At 44.4% G+C, this 22147-nt stretch overlaps 1 protein-coding gene across 1 annotated transcript in view; it reads right to left on the bottom strand.

The window, feature by feature from the left end:
• Positions 1-1065: 1065 nt before the first annotated feature.
• LOC119950982 (leucine-rich repeat-containing protein 27-like) overlaps positions 1066-22147 on the bottom strand; it is a 141937-nt gene continuing 120855 nt past the window's right edge. The window contains exons 10-13 of the mRNA XM_038774015.1: positions 12508-12613; positions 10172-10302; positions 8062-8188; positions 1066-3121 (exon numbers count right to left, since the gene is read on the bottom strand). Coding sequence (XP_038629943.1) covers positions 3065-3121; positions 8062-8188; positions 10172-10302; positions 12508-12613 — 421 coding nt within the window. The 3' untranslated portion in view covers positions 1066-3064. The remainder of the gene's footprint in view (positions 3122-8061; positions 8189-10171; positions 10303-12507; positions 12614-22147) is intronic.

Below are 22147 nucleotides of genomic sequence, written 5' to 3'. Positions count from 1 at the left end.
TGGGTCAATTAGGCTTGTATTCACTAGAGTTTGGAAGAATGAGAAAGGATATCTTTGAAATGTATAAAATTCTGAGTGCTGGACAGACTGAATGCAGGGTTGATGTTTTGCCTTGCTGGGGGGGGGAGTCGAGAAAAATACTCAGAGGGCGATTAACTATGGAATTCTCTACCACATAAGGCTGTGGAGGCCAAGTCACTGAATGTATTTAAGAAACAGATAGATTTCAAGAAACAAAAGGTGTCATGCGGTATGGGGACAGAATGGAAGTATGGCATTGTGATAGAGGATCAGGTTCAATGCTATTTTCTATGTTTCTATGATGAATTAATGATTTGAAGCTTTAATTTTCCTACTTGGGGGCGGCTCAGTGGTTAGCACTGCTGCATCACAGCACTGAGGACCCAGGTTCGATCCCAGCCCCGGATCACTGTGTGGAGTTTGCACATTCTCCCCCATGTCTGCGTGGGTCTCACCCCTACAACCTAAAGATATGCATGTTAGATGGATTGGCCACGCTAAACTGCCCCTTAATGGGAAAAATCAGCGTTAAAGAATAAATGTGAGTTTGGCACATTTTTGGGCCCCAGTTTCTGATGCAAATTTACATCCGTTTTGCATTGTAGTCCGATGAAATTCACAGGAAATTTGAGCAGGGCTTGACAATGGCAAATTAATTAATTGATTAATTGTCATTAGGGTTTTATTCAAGGAGATAAATTCTAATCCATTGTTCAGTGGACTATTAAATTACAGACAGTAAACCAGGAATGCCCCCCAATTGTAATTTTATAAAGTAGATTGAACATGATAAACTATCCATGGTGATCAAGATCAAGAAACCAAGAGCTTGCAGTTGTAATTCAACTGTATATTTGGTAATCTTCCTCCTCCAGGGACAGAGAAATTCTGTCAAGATGACTATTCAACAGACCTTGGTTTGGGCAGGTGGGAAATAAAGTAAGTAAACATTGCAAGCCTGATTCCAAATCCACCTTATTTTTATTAGGTTCAATGGGCTTTCAGGAAGTGGGTCATTTTAATAAGAGTGCCAGTATTTCAAAATTAAAATGTTTCAAAATATTTATTTGCAGAAGATTTGATCTTGACAGGAGGCAGTTGAGCCCTGAGTGAGGTATTTGAGCCCAATTTAAGATTCAACATTTTAAACAAATTTACACAGCATTAACTGCTTGTAAACAAACATATTAATTTCACTTAACTTTCTTTAGACATTATTTCTGTGATGAATAGCACCATTTCACCTAATGAACAAACAATTCAAGCTTTCATTAACAAAAGAACATTAAGTGATAAAGGAGTAATTAGAAAAACACTCCTTACAAATGATCCCTTGTATTTAATGCTCCCTTTAAAAGAAAACTTATAGGATTAATTTCGTTCATGCACAAAAAGGAACAAATTGCAGAAATTACAACTAAAATGTTTAAAGAGTTTGGAAAATGGTGAGAGTGAGGGAGGACTTGATAATTGGCTCTTTTTTCCCTAGTAAGGGGATCCTTAAAAAATTTATTTTGTTCATTTTAAAAATATATCATTTTGGAATAGCCCTGGTACACTAAACAATGTAATTTTAAATCTAAATAATCCATTGCATAATACGTGAATCAGACAGGTCTGCAGTGCTTCGTGGCAGCCAGTCAGGGAGGCTTATTAATGTTAAGGGTAGCCCTGTCATTGAGGATTGAGATTCTTTGCACTCAGCTCCTGAGAACCTTCCAAACCAATGTCCTAATGGGTAGGATGCTCCTATCTAGCTTATTAGTGCTGAACTGCAGCAGCATACCTTAGAAACTTGGAAGTCTCTGAATCTCAGCACCATCTGAACCAAGATAGTGCAGTATATCCCCACAGGAAATTAATATATTCTCCGCATTGGACAGAGGGAGACTCTACCAATTGAGATTTCTTAGTCATTTTGGTGGGGATTTTCTAAAGCATAAATGAAGGGTTTTTGCACATTAAACATGCACCTGAAGACAATGGGAGAAAAATAATCATCGGCTAACTTGCATAACAAAGCTGCAAAGCTTCTAATTTCACTTCCTACCAAGGCCAATTAATCATATATTTAATAATCAAAATAATAACTCAAAAACATATTTGATCGTCAGCTGTCAAAAAGCATTCTGGTGTTCACTGTGGTTAACTCTTCACACAACTTAAATGTGAAATATGGTGGGTTACTGCACCAAACTAGAAAAATTGCACATTGTATTCCTGGAATGTATTAGATTAGCAGATTTTACCTTCGGTAGTGTCAGGAAATTATAAATTCTAGTACACATATTGGTGAGGGGAATGGAAGAAAATCACAGTGATCTTCATTAGATTGGCACTGTTATTGGAGAATGTACACATGTGTCTAATAGCCTGCAAACACTCCATTTAAGTTCATGCAGAAACATAGAAAATAGAAGCGGGGGAGGCCATTCAGCCCTTCGCTGTTCATTATGATTATGGCTGATCATCAAGATCAATACCCTGATCCTACCTCCCCCACCTTGATCCCTTTAATAAAGGTTCCCACTTCACCCAGAATACCAAAGAACGTTGGTGACAAGAACAACACTTCTTTCTACTATCAATGGCAACAAGTTAGTCATCTCTTGCTGCTCAATATTGTGATGGGTGTGAAACAAAATGAATACATTCCATTCTGACTTTGATTAACTATTTGAAGAATGCAATATTGCTATATTCTAGTAAATCAAAAAAATTAACTTTAAAATTTGTGCATATGGACAAGGAAAAGGTTTAATTACCGATCACTCATTTCTTGTTAGGGACAGAAATAATTATAAGGTAGTATATATTGAACAGGATATATCAATTAAACATAGCTATTTATTCAATTTGGCACCAGACTATGAATATTAAATAACTTGATGTTCTCAATTATTTCACTTCCATTATAAGCTGTAGATATTTCTTCAGTCACTGCAATGGTCCATTATCATTTCATGCTAGGAATACCATTTTGGGAATTGGTCATTGGTGAGTTGTTGGATAAACGTACTCCAGTGACTGCAATAAAATTATTTTATAATAGACCATCTATGACCTTTCTTCTAGCAAGTGAAGATTTCAGATTTGCAGCCTGCACAAAAAAAGAAAAAAACACCTTTAAACAGATTTAAAGCTGTGCACACAGAGATGTAGTATGAGAATATTAAACAACCATACCTGAACATCACTGACAGAAACTTCTATCTATCTGTCATCCCCTAATATGTTCACTATGTATGGGTCAGTGTTCTGTCTCTCTGCAATTCTGTCAGATTCCCTTTCAACCAGACCCCTCTGAAGTAAAAAATAAGCACCTGAAAATAGTTGTCCAGTCAAAGTTAATTTCAACAAAGCTTCAAAGGTTTCCGCTTCAGATTGTTTGAGTAATTTAGAAAAATAAACTTGATTCCTAACTGCAAGAGTCTGAGAAAAGATATGCCTCAATTAACAGAAATTTAAGAATACCATGAAATTCTACATATTTCCAAGGCTAAGACCTCCAAGTAAGAACTAATTAAGAAATTCATAAACACAGAAGGCAATGGTATAGATAGGTCAAACCTTGCTATCGCAAAATATGTAAGCATTATGTTAAACGCCTGAATTTCAGCATGTTTTACACTAGTGTACATAATGGACTGACTAAAATTATGAAATTAGCCCAAAAATTTAGCAATATTTTAAGCGGTTTTATTTCTTCATTGTCTGATGAGTTTGTTGGTAGATTTGTTCCCATTGCCAATGCCTCCAGAATTCGGAATTGTTGCCCTTTCATTTAAAAAAAATAAATTTAGAGTACCCAATTCATTTTTTCCAATTAAGGGGCAATTTAGCGCGACCAATCCACCTACCCTGCACATCTTTGGGTTGTGGGGGCGAAACCCACGCAAACACGGGGAGAATGTGCAAACTCCACACAGACAGTGACCCAGTAGTGGCAGCACGGTAGCATGGTGGTTAGCATCAATGCTTCACAGCTCCAGGGTCCCAGGTTCGATTCCCGGCTGGGTCACTGTCTGTGCGGAGTCTGCAAGTCCTCCCCGTGTGTGCGTGGGTTTTCTCCGGGTGCTCCGGTTTCCTCCCACAGTCCAAAGATGTGCGGGTTAGGTGGATTGGCCAGGCTAAATTGCCCTAGTGTCCTAAAAAATAAGGTTAATGGGGGTTGTTGGGTTACTGGTATGGGGTGAATACGTGGGCTTGAGTAGGATGATCATTGCTCGGCACAACATCGAGGGCCGAAGGGCCTGTTCTGTGCTGTACTGTTCTAATTCTAATTCAGAGCCGGGATCGAACCTGGGACCTCGGCGCCGTGAGGCAGCAGGGCTAACTCACTGCGCCACCGTGCTGCCCGTTGTTGCCCTTTCATAACAGTGAAATTTGTGTTAATCAAGTGAAAGTATGCTATTGGAATTTGCAACATACAGAGAATGAAAACTGAAGTAAAATGGGCATGAAAAACATGCAGATATTTTACTGTTATATTAACAGTTAATACCCTGTACATTGTTTATGGAGGAAACATTGCTGGACTGATGTTCTGCTGGAGATGTTATGGTTCCTCAGGCGATGCAATGGAATAGCAGTTGAACAATATAAATTCTGTTTTTGCTAAGAGGCACTCAGTGATGTTTTTATTGCATAATGAAGCCTGCCCAATGCTCAAAACGTCACTTTAATTTCCCTTTCCATGTGTTCTGGAGATACCGAACATTTTATTTTTTTCTCTTTTGTTCATTTTACTGCCTTTTTAGTTGGTGACCAATGTGGGGCACCAGTAAGGCAAGAAATCCCTTCAGAGCTGCAAGGTCGTCAGTGGCTGCAAGTAGCAAATAAGCAGGAGCTGGTTTGGTTGAACAAAATAACCTTTTAAAAGTTGGTTCCTTCCACAGCACTGAGAAAATCTTTTCATGAGGTCTGACTTATGCAAAATACCCGATAATGAAGGAGTTGATGGGAGGAGTTACCACAGAATAATGGACTGGTTCTTAGTGATGGTGGGTGTGGAGCTGACAAGAAGGAACATAGAAACTCAGGACTTTCTGTTGAATGAGGCCTGATTTGGACAGTTAGGTGGTCTCAATTGCAAAGCATTATACAGGAAAAAGGCACAGGTATAGGTCACAGGAACATGCCACATAGCCAATTGGTTCATGGCAGTGTTTACACTCCACTCCAGCCTCCCCCCCCTATTGTCTCATCTAAATCTACCATCATAAATATCTATTCCTTTTTTAAATAAAAAAACAGAGAATGCAGCCTGGCAGCATCAGTGGACTCTGCATAGATGCTGCCAGACCTATTTCCCAGCATTTTCTGTTTTTGTTTCATATTTCCAGTATCCACAGTATTTTGCTATTATTCCCTTTTTCATCTGCTTTAACCAGTTGAAAAGTAAGGAAGTAGGAGGTATAATTCAGATAAATCGATAGTTATTGACTGTGGTTGGCAAACTTAAACAGGAACAGTGTGACTGAAAGAGCATGATAGCAGAGTTGAAGGAAGAATATACCACCCTCACAGGAAGTGCACACTTACACAAAACTTTGAATAAATCACTTGATCTTATATGGTGTTTCTCATGGCGATTCAGAGAATATGTTGATTTATAACACAAGGTCCTTTGTTTCTATGTTCCTTTTTTTCTTATTTCCCAATTGCAGCTTTGAGTGGAACAATAAAGTGTAATGGTGTAATTTTGATGTAGGGTTTTTGCATATATATATAATATAGAGAGAGAGTTAATAACTAGAGGCAGCATATTACTCAACTGATCACAAATAAATAAAATCTGTTCATATAAATTACATATGTACACACACATCTATATATATATGTAAATGTGTGCATCTCGTTCTTTCCACTTAATCTCTCTCTCTGTATTATATATATTTATCTATCTGTCTGCTACCTTCAGAGATCTGTGGACCTGCACTCCAAGATCCATCTGTTCCACTTCTTAATACCCATTGTGTATTTCCGAGTTTATATTGCACAGTGCCCCCCCACCTCCCCCCAAACACATTATAATCACACATAGATATCCTCCTGAAGTCCATGCTGTGCCTCCTCACTATCAACCAAATACTCTTGGCCTCAGGCAGAAGGTTGTGGGTTCGAATCACTAAATTTTAGCACATAATCTAAGTGGCTACTTCACTACAGTATGGAAGATATAATCCAACAGAGTTAGGCAGCCTCAATTATAAAGCATTACACAAGATATAGGGCACAGGAACAGGCCACACAGACCAACTGCTGTATGTGTTGACGCTCCACTCCAGCCTCCCCCATATTGTCTCAACTAAATCTACCATCATAATTATCTTTCAGTGCATTTTCAGAGCAGAATGATGGAACAGATTACCTGCTCCATTACCTTATCATTGTTTACAGATTTGCTCCTATGTTTACCTATGAGTAGAAGATTTATGCCTAGGAGGCATTCTGCCCTCTACTGCCCGATAAGGATTGAAGCAGCCTAATCCTGCTTTGCGGCTCTTGATCTGTAGCCCTGTAGATTATAGCACTTCATGTAAATAATTAAGTATTTTTTGATATGTGATGAGGGCTTCCATTTCTATCAACTTTTCATTATGTTCTCGATCCCCACCACCTTCTTCTGGGTTAAAGTATTTCACTGCAAATCCCCTTTAAAACTTCTGCCAATTACTTTAACCCTATGCCCCTGATTATTGACCTTTCTCTAGAAGGGAAATAGGTATTTCATATCCACTGTATATAGATTGCTCAATTTTCTACAGCTCAGCCTCTCAGCCTCATGTTGCAAAGAAAACGTTCCCCACTTATCTAATCTTAACTCATTGGTAAAATTCTCCCATCCTGGCAACATACTCACTAAGCTTCTCTGAAACTTGTACTGTGTGATCACATCCTTCCTGTAATGCTGCTAACATAATGTATGCTATATTGTAGCCGTGGCGGAACTAGTCTTTTACATATTTTGAGCATAACATTACTGCTCTTACATTCTACTGGCGATAAAGGAAAATATCACTTTATCTATCTGTCCTGCTACCTTCAGCGATCTGTGGACCTGCACTCCAAGATCCACCTGTTCCACTTCTTAATACCCATTGTGTATTTCCAAGTCTATATTGCACAGCCCCCTCCACCCCCCCCCCCCCCCCCCCAACACATTATAATCACACATAGATATCCTCCTGAAGTCTATGCTGTGCCTCCTCCCTATCAACCAAATGGCCAAACTTTGTATGGTCCCTATACCAGTCTAAATCACTGATATTATACCACAAAAAGTAAGGGACCTAGACCCAGTGGAACCCCACTGGAAACAGTATTCCATACAGGACCTTGTCAGAGCACTTGCTAAAATCCATACCATGCTTGCCTTATTGACCCTCCTTGTTATCTCCTCAAAAAAAGTCATAATAATAATAACTACATTTCAAAAGTCAGCTGTGAGGATGCTTTGAAAGGTGTTATGCAAATACAAACTTTCTTTAAATAAATTTCATGCATTAACAGATGCTAGGAAGTGAAACTGGAAATGACAAAATAGATCTTTTATAGTATGCATTCCATGCTGTAGTTCCCTAATGTCATCAGTTAATTTGGTCAGCAGTTGTTTAAGGTTTCCTCTCCCATTTCTTCTCAGCACCAAATACATTGTCCTACATGCTCTTCCTTCACCCTGCAGCATGTGAAAACAGATTTCCCACTGTAACACGTACTTTTGACGGACTCCTTATATCAATCAACCAAATCTCAGCTCCAAAATACAGCTTCCTGCCATTTGCTGAACTTTCTCTTTGGTTCTATTGAAATTCAACAATGCCAGTACCAAGAGTGGTCTCTCTTTAAAAATAAAATATATGTATATATAAATAGCCCAGACATACTTGAAGGGAAACTTCCAGAATAATAGTGAATTTTTTCATTTCCTATTCTTTAAAGGCCATCAACAAAACTTTTAAATACATTTATAGCTTATAAAAGCACAAAATAATGCTAGATTTAACTCATGCAAGCAAGAACACATGATGAACACACAATTTCTAAATCTCTCTTTGCAGCCTCCAATTCTTCTTGAGGATTTCCCTTTTGTCTTTTTCTTCTTTCTCGCATCAACTTAATATGTTTCTGGATCTGTTCCTGAAGTTCTTTATCTTTAGCAGCTCTGCAGAAAAAAAAAGTCAAGATTAAAACGTAATAAGAAACGGTTCACTTGGTTCTTGAAACTGTGCAGACAATAAGAATTAATTCTCACACTTTCAGAAGTAAAAATCCCCAAATTGCTAATTAATGTAACAGAAGGGGTGGCACGGTGGTTAGCGCTGCTGCCTCACGGCACTAAGGACCTGTGTTCGATCCCGACTCCGGGTCATTGACTGTGTGGAGTTTGTACATTCTCCCTGTGTCTGCATGGGTCTCACCCCCACAACCCAAAGATGTGCAGGGTAGGTGAATTGGCCACACTAAATTGCCCCTTAATTGGAAAAAAAACCACATTGGGTACTCTAAATTTAAAAAAAATGAATGTAATAGAAGGTAAAGTGGAAAGTTAGTGTCTGACAAAAAACATAACTATTTCAGCAATCTGCTAACAATATTATCAATTTCTTAAGAACGTAGCACAATAATATTGTACACAACAGAATAGTGATGTATCGTGTTAAAAAAATGTTGAACATACAACGAACCTTTCTTAACACTGAAGTAAATACACAATACAAGGCGTCACCCTAAACATGCATTGTGCTTTCTTTTGAAATTTGTTCTCCCGCAAAACTTTTAAAAAATAAATTTAGAGTATCCCATTCTCTTTTTTTTCCAATTAAGGGGTAATTTAGTGTGGCCAATCTACCTACTTTGCACAGCTTTGGGTTTGTGGGGGTGAGACCTATGCAGACATGGAGGGAATGTGCAAACCCCACATGGACAGTGACTCGGGACTGGGGCCAAACCCGGGTCCTCGATGCCGTAAGGCAGCAGTGCTAACCACTGTATCAGTGTGCCGCTCTTTCTCCAGCAAAACAACAGGAATAAATGTTTCCACAAACAAAGAGAAAATAACATTCAATTAGAACTAAAGGGAGGTGTCAATGGAAAATGTCCACAATTAAAGTACAGAAACACATGCTGATTTCTACAGGAATTCTAGGAACTCATCATTCTTTTCATCATGTACAATTTGACATCTCCCTTTTTCCAAGGCTATCTTGGTGTGAGCCTAACACTAACAACCTGACAGCTCTCTCCAGGAGATACTGAAACGCACTGTTAGTGCAGTCCAAATATCAGAACAATTGTTCCAGCATGTCAAACGTCTGCTCAGTAGGATTTCTATCTCTTATGTATTGTTGCAGACTTTACTTTCAAAGAGGTATTATCTTTTCCTATGATGTGTTCTTTTTAAGAGGGTCATATAGCAGTGTCATGGCTAATTTCAGTATTGTAGCAAAACATTACTCAAAAGTTAGTGAGACAGAAAACAGCACATCTGTGTGGCAGCAACAAAAGTAACTACATATAAATCTTGGTAAAGTCCTGGTGAACGTAATTGCATACATTGACAAAGACACTTTGAACCATGCAACAAAGGCAAAATATAATTGCAATTGATTCAAACATTGTATGTTTAAAATCTCCACAGGTCCGAGCTGAGTACGGCTCATCTTTAGTGTTCAGGTATCATATTTACACATAACAGCAAAAGAAAATAACTGTCACATGGGTTAGATTTACAAACATAATTAATTGTATCTTGAAATTCAATTCCCTCACATGGTACAGGTGGACAAATACTAAATGATTTACTCATTATGCTTTGAATTAGTAAATGAATAAGTGTACTTGATGCCGAAGTTATCAATTTGCTTACTTGACTGCCACTAAAGACATAGGGTGGGATTTGCTTTATAATGTTTCTGTCAAATGCCTTCAGACGTTTCATTAAAGGTGTTGCATAAATATTAATTATTGTTAAGAAGATTAAAAATAAAAATATTTACTCTTGTGCAGTGGGGTATTATCAGCTGCCTAGGAACAGGTTATTTAAAACAGAATGGTGTATAAAAAATGCCTATTGAATATTTCTATTGTTGTCACAGTATGTATTTCCATGTTTATGGATGTACAATAAAAATCTTATTTAACTTACCTTTTTTCTTCAATTTCCTTTCCTGAATACATACTCCGCCTAGATTCACAGATAGGTGGTCCTTTCAAATCCACATTTTTCACTATATGGTAATAGTTCGGATCTGTAGCATATGGCGCACTCTTCACTAACTGAGCACAAAAAAACACACTGCTTAGTACAGAAGCAAAATACTGCAGATGCTGGAAATCTGAAATAAAAGTAGTGCTGGAAATACTTAGCAGATCAGGCAGCACCTGTGAAGTTTTAATTTTTCATCAAAACTGCAAACTGACCTGCTGAGTATTTCCAGAATTTTCTGTTTTTATATCCAATTATCTCCCAGATGGTAGCATTTATTTACTCTATGCCTGCCTGTCCAAATATCATTGCTAGATTGTAGAATCACATTGGAAAGTTGCATCAATGTAGCTTTCATAGGGTTCTTTATGGAAGCAGCTTTGGGACATATTTTCAAATTTCTGTGCCTCTCATGGATTTGTCCTTAGACTTTCCCCAACCCTGTAGATAGGAAGCCCGAATCATTTGCAGGAAGGCTTTGGTGCACCAGGTTGGCACAACATTAAAGGGCCTAACCGGGTGTCCAAATATCTGAATTTTAAAAAACCTTTAAAAAAACATCAAATTGGTGCCCTTTTGAATAAAATTGGGCAGCATTGCAGCCAGTATCAAATCCTGAAATCTCAGTATGTCTGTTTGATGTACCCAATTGTAAAGCAAAAGACTTGAAGGGGGTGGAACTAGAACAGGACCTGATTCAATTCAGGCCTTGGGTGACTGTGTGGAGTCTGCACATTCTCCCAGTGTCTGCATGGGTTTCCTCTGGGTGCTCCGGTTTCCTCCCACAGTCCAAAGAAGTGCAGCTTAGGTGGTTTGGCCATGATAAAGTTATCCCTTAGTGTCCAGGGATGTATATGTGTGGTTACGGGGATAGGGTGCTCTCGCAGAGAGTCAGTGCAAACTGGACGTGCCAAATGGCCTTATTCTGTACTGTAGAGATTCTATGATCACAAGTACCAAGAGATACTTGGATTGTGCCTCAAGGGTAACGTAATAGAAACTTTATCTTTTAGTGGGTTTGCAAACTTGTATACCAATTTTCTAAATATTTATTTCAAAAATTGTTAGGTGTTAGAAAATGTTTTGAATTCAGATTTTTAAATAGAATTTTATAAATAAGGTAGATGAGGCACTCGAAATGAAATGAATTTTCATTGTACAATGTCTTTAGTTTCTTCTCTAACATTCACCACTTTTTTTTAAACCAGCAGTGAGTGCTTTGATGGTGATAACTATTGGTGAGCAGTGTCCTGGGATTAGATAATGCCCGTAACTTCCTCAGAGTGGCAATCTCTGGCGGACATACCCATGCTGAGATTCCAAAACCTGTGTCTCACCCAATCTTTCTCACTAAGGCCGACTGAGACAGGAGCAGTGAAGCGCACTCCTGGGTTGCATCGGCATGGAGCAACTGGGGCACCTTTTTCTGGTACTAGCCGTGGTAAGGAGGTGTTAAAGGGACAATTAAAAGGGAAGTGGTTCAGACAGCGGGTGAGGGCAGTGTCGGACCAGATAATAGGGGAGGTCTGGGGGGGCTTCAAACGGACTTGGCGGCGCGCACCAGGAGAGGGGTTGATTTGTAGTGTGGTGGGTCGCCTGGAGGGTCGTGTGTGTGTGTGTATTGGGGGGGGGGGGGGGGGGGGGGGGGGGGAGGTGTTGGTGGTGAGGGGGTGGGGGGGGGGTGACTGCCCCATGCAAGACAACTGTTTCAGAGTAACTATCAGGGTAACATTGCCAGAACCATCTGAAGTTACCAATTTAAGTCGGTCTGTCGGATGGTTGCCACCCCAGCTCAATTGTCCTAGCACTTCTGGGCAATTGCTGGGTAAGTGGAAACTTCCTGCAGGGGTTCCCCAGTGCATCAGTGGAGTACCCCCCTTAATGTGGCGCGGGGGGACCAGGAGGTTATGGCTATTGATATTCAAACAAACTCAAATGGAACTGCATAATTTGAACTGGGTGATATCAGTTTTATTTTATTGCACATTACAGGGAAAAAATAGACCCTGTTTATCATTGGCTAGGTACTCCAAGTCCTCTCCTGAACAAGATGCTGGACTTGCGGCTCACATTGGGCCAAGTACCCCATCATTGGCAATGACCCAGAAAATATACTCTGGGGTTTAGATTTTTCTGTTGTTCCTACCTTGAGGCCAAAATGGAATATAACAAATTACGCCACAATTGAACAAAGTAAAAGTGAACCTATTTTGGCAAATGGTAAACAAATTCATTTGAAAGTAGTACATATATATATATATATATATATATTTTACCAGTTCCTTGTTCCTTTCTTTTACAGACCATTGCTTTATTTCTGTTTCTTTCTTTTCCTGCATTAATTTAGCTTGGTCTCTCCAAATCCTTAATGCTTTCTGGTCTCTGTAAACAAATGTAATTCTATTTACTCCTATTAATGATAAGATCAGGTTAAAACAAAGGCAAATTCAGTTATGGTGATAAGTAACATTTAACCAAAAACCCAAACTCAGTTTATGACCTAAAATCATAGCTGATGTACTTCAGCTTGATGTGAAATCAGATGGGATGTTCATCTAAACCAGTGTTCTTCAAAGACGGGGGCGCGACCCGCGGGTGGGTCGCTGGTGGGTGTCGGGAGGGTCACGGAGCTGTTGTCCGTGGCACTCCGATAGCGCAAATCCCCGCGCAGCAGCCGGCTTTTCATAACGCCAACTGCAAGGGGTCACGAACATGTTAAAAAAAAAAATTCGGCCGCATTGCGCATGATGATCAGTGCGCATGTGCATTCCGCAAACATGTAAAAAAAATATAGTGGCCGCATTGCGCATGCGCGCCAATAATCGGGCACGCATGCGCAGTGCGGCCGCTATGTTTTTTAAACGATTGCAGCTTTTTGTTTTACAAGTTCTGTAGTGGTTCATTTATTTTATTCATTTAATTATTATTTTTTTTCATTTATTTTGTTCATTTTATTTTGTTTTACACGTTCGGGGGAGTTTTATTCATTTTTTCCCGTTTATTTTACTCACTTTATTTTTTATTTTTTTCGCAAGTTCAGGGGGGGGGGGGGTTTATTTGATAAAATTTTACAGGAAAAAATTGCAGAACTTTGGACAGATGGAGACTCCATACTTTCTGCCACCAGAAGGCTTCACCTTCATCCAACAGGTTCCATTGGAGGAGCGTGTACGAGGGTCAAAGGGACCCAAAACCATTTCCTCCATTTTTGTCAGCAGTAAAGAAGGTAAGAGAAAATGGTGGGTTGCGCAGGTCGGCCGGCGTGGGTTGCGAAGGTCGGCCGGTTGGTAAAAATGGGTCCCCGGAAAAAAAGTTTTAAGAACGCTGATCTAAACTGTAACAGAAACAAGCGTAAAGTCTTCCCTTGCAATGAAGCAGGCCAGGTTGGGAGTGTAGAGTACAGGGTCACTGTCTGCAACCATATCCCACGCTATTAAAAATTAACAGTGCCAGGAACGGGGCCAAGAGTCCCAGGATTGGGTCATGACCACCATTTTTGAATGGTTCTGGAGTTGACCCAACTCCACAAAAATCCAGGCCTAAATATTTGGTTCCACAACTGATTTAAGGTGCAGATCTGAATACTGCAGAGACTTTCACTGAAGCCAGTTATCACTCTTACAGGTCACATGAAATTGAGTATTGTTTCCAACATCCTCACAATTATTGTGCTCTGAAACTTTGAAAAGTATAAGACATTTATATTATTAATAAATATCCAAGATTACTGCAGTTTTTTATGAAGTAATTAAAACCCAGGAATGAATTAAAACATCTGACTAAGGGATGTTTGTAACATATAAAACTCTTTAATTCCTGATTGATATTTGTGCTGGTAGAAGCTAAGTCTGCACATTGCCTTCTTGGTGTATGAATTCACCACATACAAAAACCTTGTCCCACACCCAGTTATTCTGGTCAGTTCTAACCAACTCCCCCACCCCACGGTGGTTGGGAAACGGGAGCAGGGGCCTGTCGTGAAGGTGAGTGAGTGCCTTTAAATTTGCTTACTTTTCAGCGGGAGCAGGGTTTGAGGTAATATCAGGTAAGCTCTTCCTTTCTTTTTCTTTTTCTTGTTTTTTTTAAAAATCTAGAGGTGATGTCAGGGAAGGCAGTACAATGCTCCTCCTGCAGAATGTTTGAGGTGAGGTACGCCGTCAGTGTCCCTGCTGATTTCATCTGTGGGAAGTGCACCCAACTCCAGCTCCTCAAAAACCGTGTTAGGGACCTGGAGCTTGAGCTGGATGAACTTCGGATCATTCGGGAGGCAGAGGGGGTCATAGATAGGAGCTTCAGGGAAGTAGTTACACCAAAGGCTGGAGATAGATGGGTAACTGTAAGAGGGACTGGGAAGAAGCAGTCAGTGCAGGGACCCCCTGCGGTCGTTCCCCTGAGTAACAAGTATACCGTTTTGGATACTTGTGGGGGGGACGACTTACCAGGGGTAAGCCATGGGGTACGGGCCTCTGGCACGGAGTCTGTCCCTGTTGCTCAGAAGGGAAGGGGGGAAAGGAGTAGAACATTAGTAATTGGGGACTCAATAGTCAGGGGCACAGATAGGAGATTTTGTGGGAGCGAGAGAGACTCACGTTTGGTATGTTGCCTCCCAGGTGCAAGGGTACGTGATGTCTCGGATCGTGTTTTCCGGGTCCTTAAGGGGGAGGGGGAGCAGCCCCAAGTCGTAGTCCACATTGGCACTAACGACATAGGTAGGAAAGGGGACAAGGATGTCAGGCAGGCCTTTAGGGAGCTAGGATGGAAGCTCAGAGTGAGAACAAACCGAGTTGTTATCTCTGGGTTGTTGCCCGTGCCACGTGATAGTGAGATGAGGAATAGGGAGAGAGAGCAATTAAACACGTGGCTACAGGGATGGTGCAGGCGGGAGGGATTCAGATTTCTGGATAACTGGGGCTCTTTCTGGGGAAGGTGGGACCTCTATAGACAGGATGGTCTACATCTGAACCTGAGGGGCACCAATATCCTGGGGGGGAGATTTGTTAGTGCTCTTTGGGGGGGTTTAAACTAATTCAGCAGGGGCATGGGAACCTGGATTGTAGTTTTGGGGTACGGGAGATTGAGAGTATAGAGGTCAGGAGCACAGATTTGACTTCGCAGGAGGGTGCCAGTGTTCAGGTAGGTGGTTTGAAGTGTGTCTACTTCAATGCCAGGAGTATACGAAATAAGGTAGGGGAACTGGCAGCATGGGTTGGTACCTGGGACTTCGATGTTGTGGCCATTTCAGAGACATGGATAGAGCAGGGACAGGAATGGTTGTTGCAGGTTCCGGGGTTTAGGTGTTTTAGTAAGCTCAGAGAAGGGGGCAAAAGAGGGGGAGGTGTGGCGCTGCTAGTCAAGGACAGTATTACGGTGGCGGAAAGGATGCTAGATGGGGACTCTTCTTCCGAGGTAGTATGGGCTGAGGTTAGAAACAGGAAAGGAGAGGTCACCCTGTTGGGAGTTTTCTATAGGCCACCTAATAGTTCTAGGGATGTAGAGGAAAGGATGGCGAAGATGATTCTGGAAAAGAGCGAAAGTAACAGGGTAGTTGTTATGGGAGACTTTAACTTTCCAAATATTGACTGGAAAAGATATAGTTCGAGTACATTAGATGGGTCATTCTTTGTACAATGTGTGCAGGAGGGTTTCCTGACACAATATGTTGACAGGCCAACAAGAGGCGAGGCCACATTAGATTTGGTTTTGGGTAATGAACCAGGCCAGGTGTTAGATCTGGAGGTAGGTGAGCACTTTGGAAACAGTGACCACAATTCGGTGACCTTTACGTTAGTGATGGAAAGGGATAAGTATACCCCGCAGGGCAAGAGTTATAGCTGGGGGAAGGGCAATTATGATGCCATTAGACATGACTTAGGATGTGTTGGTTGGAGAAGTAGGCTGCAAGGGTTGGGCACACTGGATATGTGGAGCTTGTTCAAGGAACAGCTATTGCATGTTCTTGATAAGTACGTACCAATCAGGCAGGGAGGAAGGGGTCTAGCGAGGGAACCGTGGTTTACCAAAGAAGTGGAATCTCTTGTTAAGAGGAAGAAGGAGGCCTATGTGAAGATGAGGCGTGAAGTTTCAGTTGGGGCGCTTGATAGTTACAAGGAAGCGAGGAAGGATCTAAAGAGAGAGCTGAGACGAGCAAGGAGGGGACATGAGAAGTCTTTGGCAGGTAGGATCAAGGAAAACCCAAAAGCTTTCTATAGGTATGTCAGGAATAAAAGAATGACTAGGGTAAGAGTAGGGCCAGTCAAGGACAGTGGTGGGAAGTTGTGTGTGGAGGCTGAGGAGATAAGCGAGATACTAAATGAATACTTTTCGTCAGTATTCACTCAAGAAAAAGATAATATTGTGGAGGAGAATGCTGAGACCCAGGCTATTAGAATAGATGGCATTGAGGTGCGTAGGGAAGAAGTGTTGGCAATTCTGGACAAGGTGAAAATAGATAAGTCCCCAGGGCCGGATGGGATTTATCCTAGGATTCTCTGGGAAGCCAGGGAAGAGATTGCTGAGCCTTTGGCTTTGATTTTTATGTCATCATTGGCTACAGGAATAGTGCTAGAGGACTGGAGGATAGCAAATGTGGTCCCTTTGTTCAAGAAGGGGAGTAGAGATAACCCCGGTAACTATAGGCCGGTGAGCCTAACGTCTGTGGTGGGTAAAGTCTTGGAGAGGATTATAAAAGATACGATTTATAATCATCTAGATAGGAATAATATGATTAGGGACAGTCAGCATGGTTTTGTGAAGGGTAGGTCATGCCTCACAAACCTTATCGAGTTCTTTGAGAAGGTGACTGAACAGGTAGACGAGGGTAGAGCAGTTGATGTGGTGTATATGGATTTCAGTAAAGCGTTTGATAAGGTTCCCCACGGTCGGCTATTGCAGAAAATACGGAGGCTGGGGATTGAGGGTGATTTAGAGATGTGGATCAGAAATTGGCTAGTTGAAAGAAGACAGAGAGTGGTAGTTGATGGGAAATGTTCAGAATGGAGTTCAGTTACGAGTGGCGTACCACAAGGATCTGTTCTGGGGCCGTTGCTGTTTGTCATTTTTATAAATGACCTAGAGGGACTTCCGGTTGCGGCTATGACCAGCTAAGTCGCACATTTGGCAGCTCCTGCGACAAAGGTGTTTAAGGGCCGATTGGAGGGCCCCGACGGTACTGTAAAGACGAATCCCGGTGGGGGAAGGCTCCCTGAGGAGAGTGAGACCAACTTTATGGTCGGTACTCGGAGAGGGGCGACAAAAAAAGCGGCAGCAGCTCCCCAAAAAAAGCGGGGGAAGAGGACCAAAATGGCGGCCGGTGGTGCACTAGAAGATTGGAGAAAATGGGCGGAGGAGCAGCAGGCCGCTCTCCTCCGGTGTTTTACGGAGCTGAAAGTGGAACTCTTAGAGTCCATGAACGCGACGACCACAAGGCTGATGGGGGCCCAGGCGACCCAAGAGGCGTCGATAAGAGAGCTGCAGCAGGAGATGGCGGTGAGGGAGGAGGAAGCCACGGTCCTCGTGGGAAAGGTGGAGGTGCACGAGGCACTCCACCTGAAATGGCAGAGCCGCTTTGAGGAGCTGGACACGCGAATGAGGCGGAAGAACTTGAGGATCCTGGGCCTAGCAGAAGGCCTGGAGGGGCCTGATCTCCCGAAATATGTAGCGGAGATGTTGAGCTCCCTGATGGGAGAGGGGGCCGGTCCATCGCCCCTGGAGCTGGAAGAAGCATATCGGGTCATGGCTAGGCGGCTTAGGGCAAGCGAGCCCCCGAGGGCGGTGCTGGTGCGGTTCCAGCGTCTCTGCGATCGGGAGAAAGTGCTGAGGTGGGCCAAGAGGGAGAAAAGCAGCAAATGGGAGAATTCGACGGTGCGGATATATCAGGACTGGAGTGCGGAGGTGGCAAAGCGGCGGGCCTGGTTTAACCGAACGAAGGCGGTGCTACACGCAAAAAGGATCAAGTTTGGAATGCTGCAGCCAGCGCGCTTGTGGGTCACCTACAAGGACCAGCACCATTACTTTGAGACCCCAGAGGAGGCATGGACTTTTGTTCGGGAGGAAAAGCTGGACCTGAACTAGAACTTGGGAACGCCGGCGGTCGAGGCCGCCCGAGTACCCTTGACTGATCAAGTGGCCCATGTCTTTCTTAGGCCAGGTCGGAACTTGGTTAAAGTTGATGGATCGTTTGGTTTCTTTGAAACTTGTGTTATGGGGGGTTTCTTTGTTCCTTTTTGTGTGTCTCTTCCCGTTGCCAACTTCCCTTAATTATTGTTGTTGTAGGGGGGGCTTTTTTACTGTTTTTTGATCTGTTCTTTAAGGGTTATGGTTACTGTTGGTTAAGTACGTTATTATTGGGTAGTTATTTAGTTATTTAGTTATGCAGGCATAGTTATGTATTTATGTATTTATTTGCGATTTGTTATTTATATTGTTATATTGTTAAGTTGGGGAGGCGGGACGGGGGGGGAGCAAGTGGGTTATGCGTGTTTTCTTTTTCTCTTTTTTCTTCCTCTCGTTTTAAGGGGGCTTTGTTATCGGTGTGGATGGGGACGGGGGTGGAATTGAAGATGGCGGGGTAGGGTGTGGCCGGGCGAAAGCGCGGGCTCTCCCCTGTTTCCCGCGCGTGGGACGGAGGAAGGGGGAGGAGAGAAGAGTGGGGTGTGGCCAGCAATGGCGGCTTTTCCCGCGCTGAAGCGGGGTCAGAGAGGGATGGCAAGGGGGGGGGGAAGGCCCCTCCCCCCCCCACATCGGGAGGAGTCGGAGTGTGGCAGGGGCAGCCGGGTCAGCGAAAACCAGCTGACTCTCGGGAGTACGATGGTGGATACACTGCGGCTAGGAGGGGTCCTAGCCAAGGGGGGTTAGGGGGGGATACCGGGTTGCTGCTGGAAAGGCCGAGGACGGGAAGGGAAGAACGGGAGGAGAGAGGGGGGGGGGCCATCGCCATGGGGAACGGGTCAGAAGGGGAGGGTCGACCCGGGGCGAACAGGGGACAGAACATGGCTAATAGACAGGGGAAAGGGACGGGTCGCTCCGCGACCCGGTTGATTACTTGGAATGTGAGGGGGCTGAACGGACCGGTCAAGAGATCAAGGGTTTTTTCACACCTAAAGGGACTGCAGGCGGATGTGGCAATGTTGCAGGAGACTCACTTGAGAGTAGTAGACCAGGTGCGCCTGAGAAGGGGGTGGGTGGGACAGGTGTTCCACTCAGGCTTGGACGCAAAGAACCGGGGGGGTGGCGATTTTGGTGGGAAAGAGGGTGTCGTTCGTGGCGGCGCAGGTGGTAGCAGATAAGGAGGGTAGGTACGTGATGGTGAAGGGTAGGCTGCAGGGAGAGAATGTGGTGCTGGTAAATGTATATGCCCCGAATTGGGATGACGCGGGTTTTATGAGGCGCCTGTTGGGCCTCATTCCGGGTCTGGAGGCAGGAGGCCTGATCATGGGGGGGGACTTCAACACAGTGCTCGACCCTGGGCTGGACAGATCGAGTTCCAGGACGAATAGGAGGCCGGCAGCGGCGGAGGTGCTAAGGGGGTTCATGGAGCAGATGGGGGGGGTAGACCCTTGGAGATTTGGCAGGCCAAGGGCGAGGGAGTATTCTTTTTTCTCCCACGTCCACAGGGTGTACTCCAGAATAGACTTTTTTGTACTGAGCAGGGGGCTGATTTCGAGAGTGCAGGACACGGAGTACTCGGCCATTGCGATTTTGGACCATGCACCACACTGGGTAGAGGTAGAACTGGGGGAAGCACGGGACCAGCGCCCGCTGTGGCGCCTGGATGTGGGGCTGCTGGCGGACGATGAGGTGTGCGGAAGGGTCCGGAAGGGCATTGAGAGATATCTGGGCACGAACGACACGGGCGAGGTGAAGGTGGGGGTAGTATGGGAGGCCCTGAAAGCAGTGATCAGAGGAGAGCTGATCTCCATAAGGGCACACAGAGAAAGGAAGGAGAGGCAGGAGAGGGAGAGACTGGTGGGGGAACTTATAGAAGTGGACAGGAGATATGCGGAGACACCAGAGGAGGGGCTGTTGAGGGAGCGGCGCAGTTTACAGGCCCAGTTTGACCTACTGACCACTAGGAAGGCGGAGACGCAATGGAGAAGGGCACAGGGTGCGGTCTATGAGTACGGGGAAAAGGCGAGCAGGATGCTAGCACACCAGCTGCGCAAGCGAGATGCAGCCAGAGAGATTGGGGGAGTGAGAGAGAAGGGAGGGAACGTAGTGCAGAAGGGGCAAGAGGTGAACGGGGTCTTCAGGGATTTCTACAGGGAATTGTACCGGTCTGAGCCGCCCAGGAGGAGGGGGGGAATGGAGAACTTCCTCGATAGATTGAGGTTCCCAAAGGTCCAGGAGGAACGGGTGGAGGGGCTGGGGGCGCCGATAGAGCTGCAGGAACTAGTTAAAGGGATAGGCCAGATGCAGGCGGGGAAGGCGCCGGGGCCGGATGGGTTCCCGGTGGAATTTTGTAAGAAGTATGTGGACTTGGTGGGTCCAGTGCTGGTGCGAGCCTTCAATGAGGCGCGAGAGGGGGGGGCTCTGCCCCCGACAATGTCACAGGCCCTGATCTCCTTGATCCTGAAGCGGGACAAAGACCCTGTACAGTGCGGGTCCTATAGGCCTATCTCCCTCTTGAATGTAGATGCCAAACTGTTGGCAAAGGTCCTGGCAACCAGAATAGAGGATTGTGTGCCAGGGGTAATCCATGAGGACCAGACGGGTTTCGTAAAGGGACGACAACTTAATACAAATGTCCGGAGGCTGTTGAATGTAATTATGATGCCAGCAGTGGAGGGGGAGGCTGAGATAGTGGTAGCACTGGATGCGGAGAAGGCATTCGATAGGGTGGAGTGGGAATACCTGTGGGAGACGCTGGAACGGTTTGGGTTTGGGGAGGGATTTATCAAGTGGGTGAAGCTGCTGTATTCGGCCCTGATGGCGAGTGTGGTTACAAACGGGAGGAGGTCGGAGTATTTTGGGCTCCATCGAGGTACCAGGCAGGGATGCCCCCTATCCCCCTTACTATTTGCATTAGCGATCGAACCGTTGGCGATGGCACTGAGGGGTTCAGGGGGTTGGAGAGGACTGACAAGGGGAGGGGAGGAGCATCGGGTATCACTCTATGCGGATGATTTGTTGTTGTATGTGGCGGATCCGGAAGGGGGAATGCCGGAGGTAATGGAAATACTAGCGGAGTTTGGGGACTTTTCGGGATATAAATTAAATGTGGGTAAAAGTGAGGTCTTTGTGATACACCCGGGAGATCAGGGGGAGGGAATTGGGCGGCTCCCCTTTAGGAGAGCAGTAAAGAGCTTCAGGTACTTGGGGGTGCAGGTGGCAAGGAACTGGGGGACCCTCCACAAGCTGAACTTTTCAAGGCTGGTGGAGCAGATGGAGGAGGAGTTCAAGAGGTGGGACATGGTACCGCTGTCGCTAGCAGGGAGGGTGCAGTCAGTCAAAATGACGGTCCTCCCGAGGTTCTTGTTTCTGTTCCAGTGCTTGCCCATCTTCCTCCCCAGGGCCTTCTTCAAGAAGGTAACTAGCAGCATTATGGGCTATGTGTGGGCGCATGGCACCCCTAGAGTGAGAAGGATTTTCTTGGAACGGAGTAGGGACAGTGGAGGATTAGCGCTACCCAATCTTTCCGGATACTACTGGGCGGCGAACGCATCGATGGTGCGCAAGTGGGTGATGGAGGGGGAGGGGGCAGCTTGGAAACGTATGGAGAGGGCGTCCTGCGGCAATACAAGCCTGGGGGCGCTAGTAACGGCACCATGGCCGCTCCCCCCCACAAGGTATACCACGAGTCCGGTAGTGGCGGCCACCCTTAAAATCTGGGGGCAGTGGAGGCGACACAGGGGGGAAGTGGGGGGGTCTGATGGCGGCGCCACTGAGAGGGAACCACAGATTTGTCCCGGGGAACACTGG

The sequence above is a fragment of the Scyliorhinus canicula genome, chromosome 16 (genome assembly GCF_902713615.1).
Source record: "Scyliorhinus canicula chromosome 16, sScyCan1.1, whole genome shotgun sequence".
Lineage (NCBI taxonomy): Eukaryota > Metazoa > Chordata > Chondrichthyes > Carcharhiniformes > Scyliorhinidae > Scyliorhinus > Scyliorhinus canicula.
Note: the sequence above shows the minus strand (reverse complement) of the source record. Positions and strands in the feature narration are given on the sequence as shown.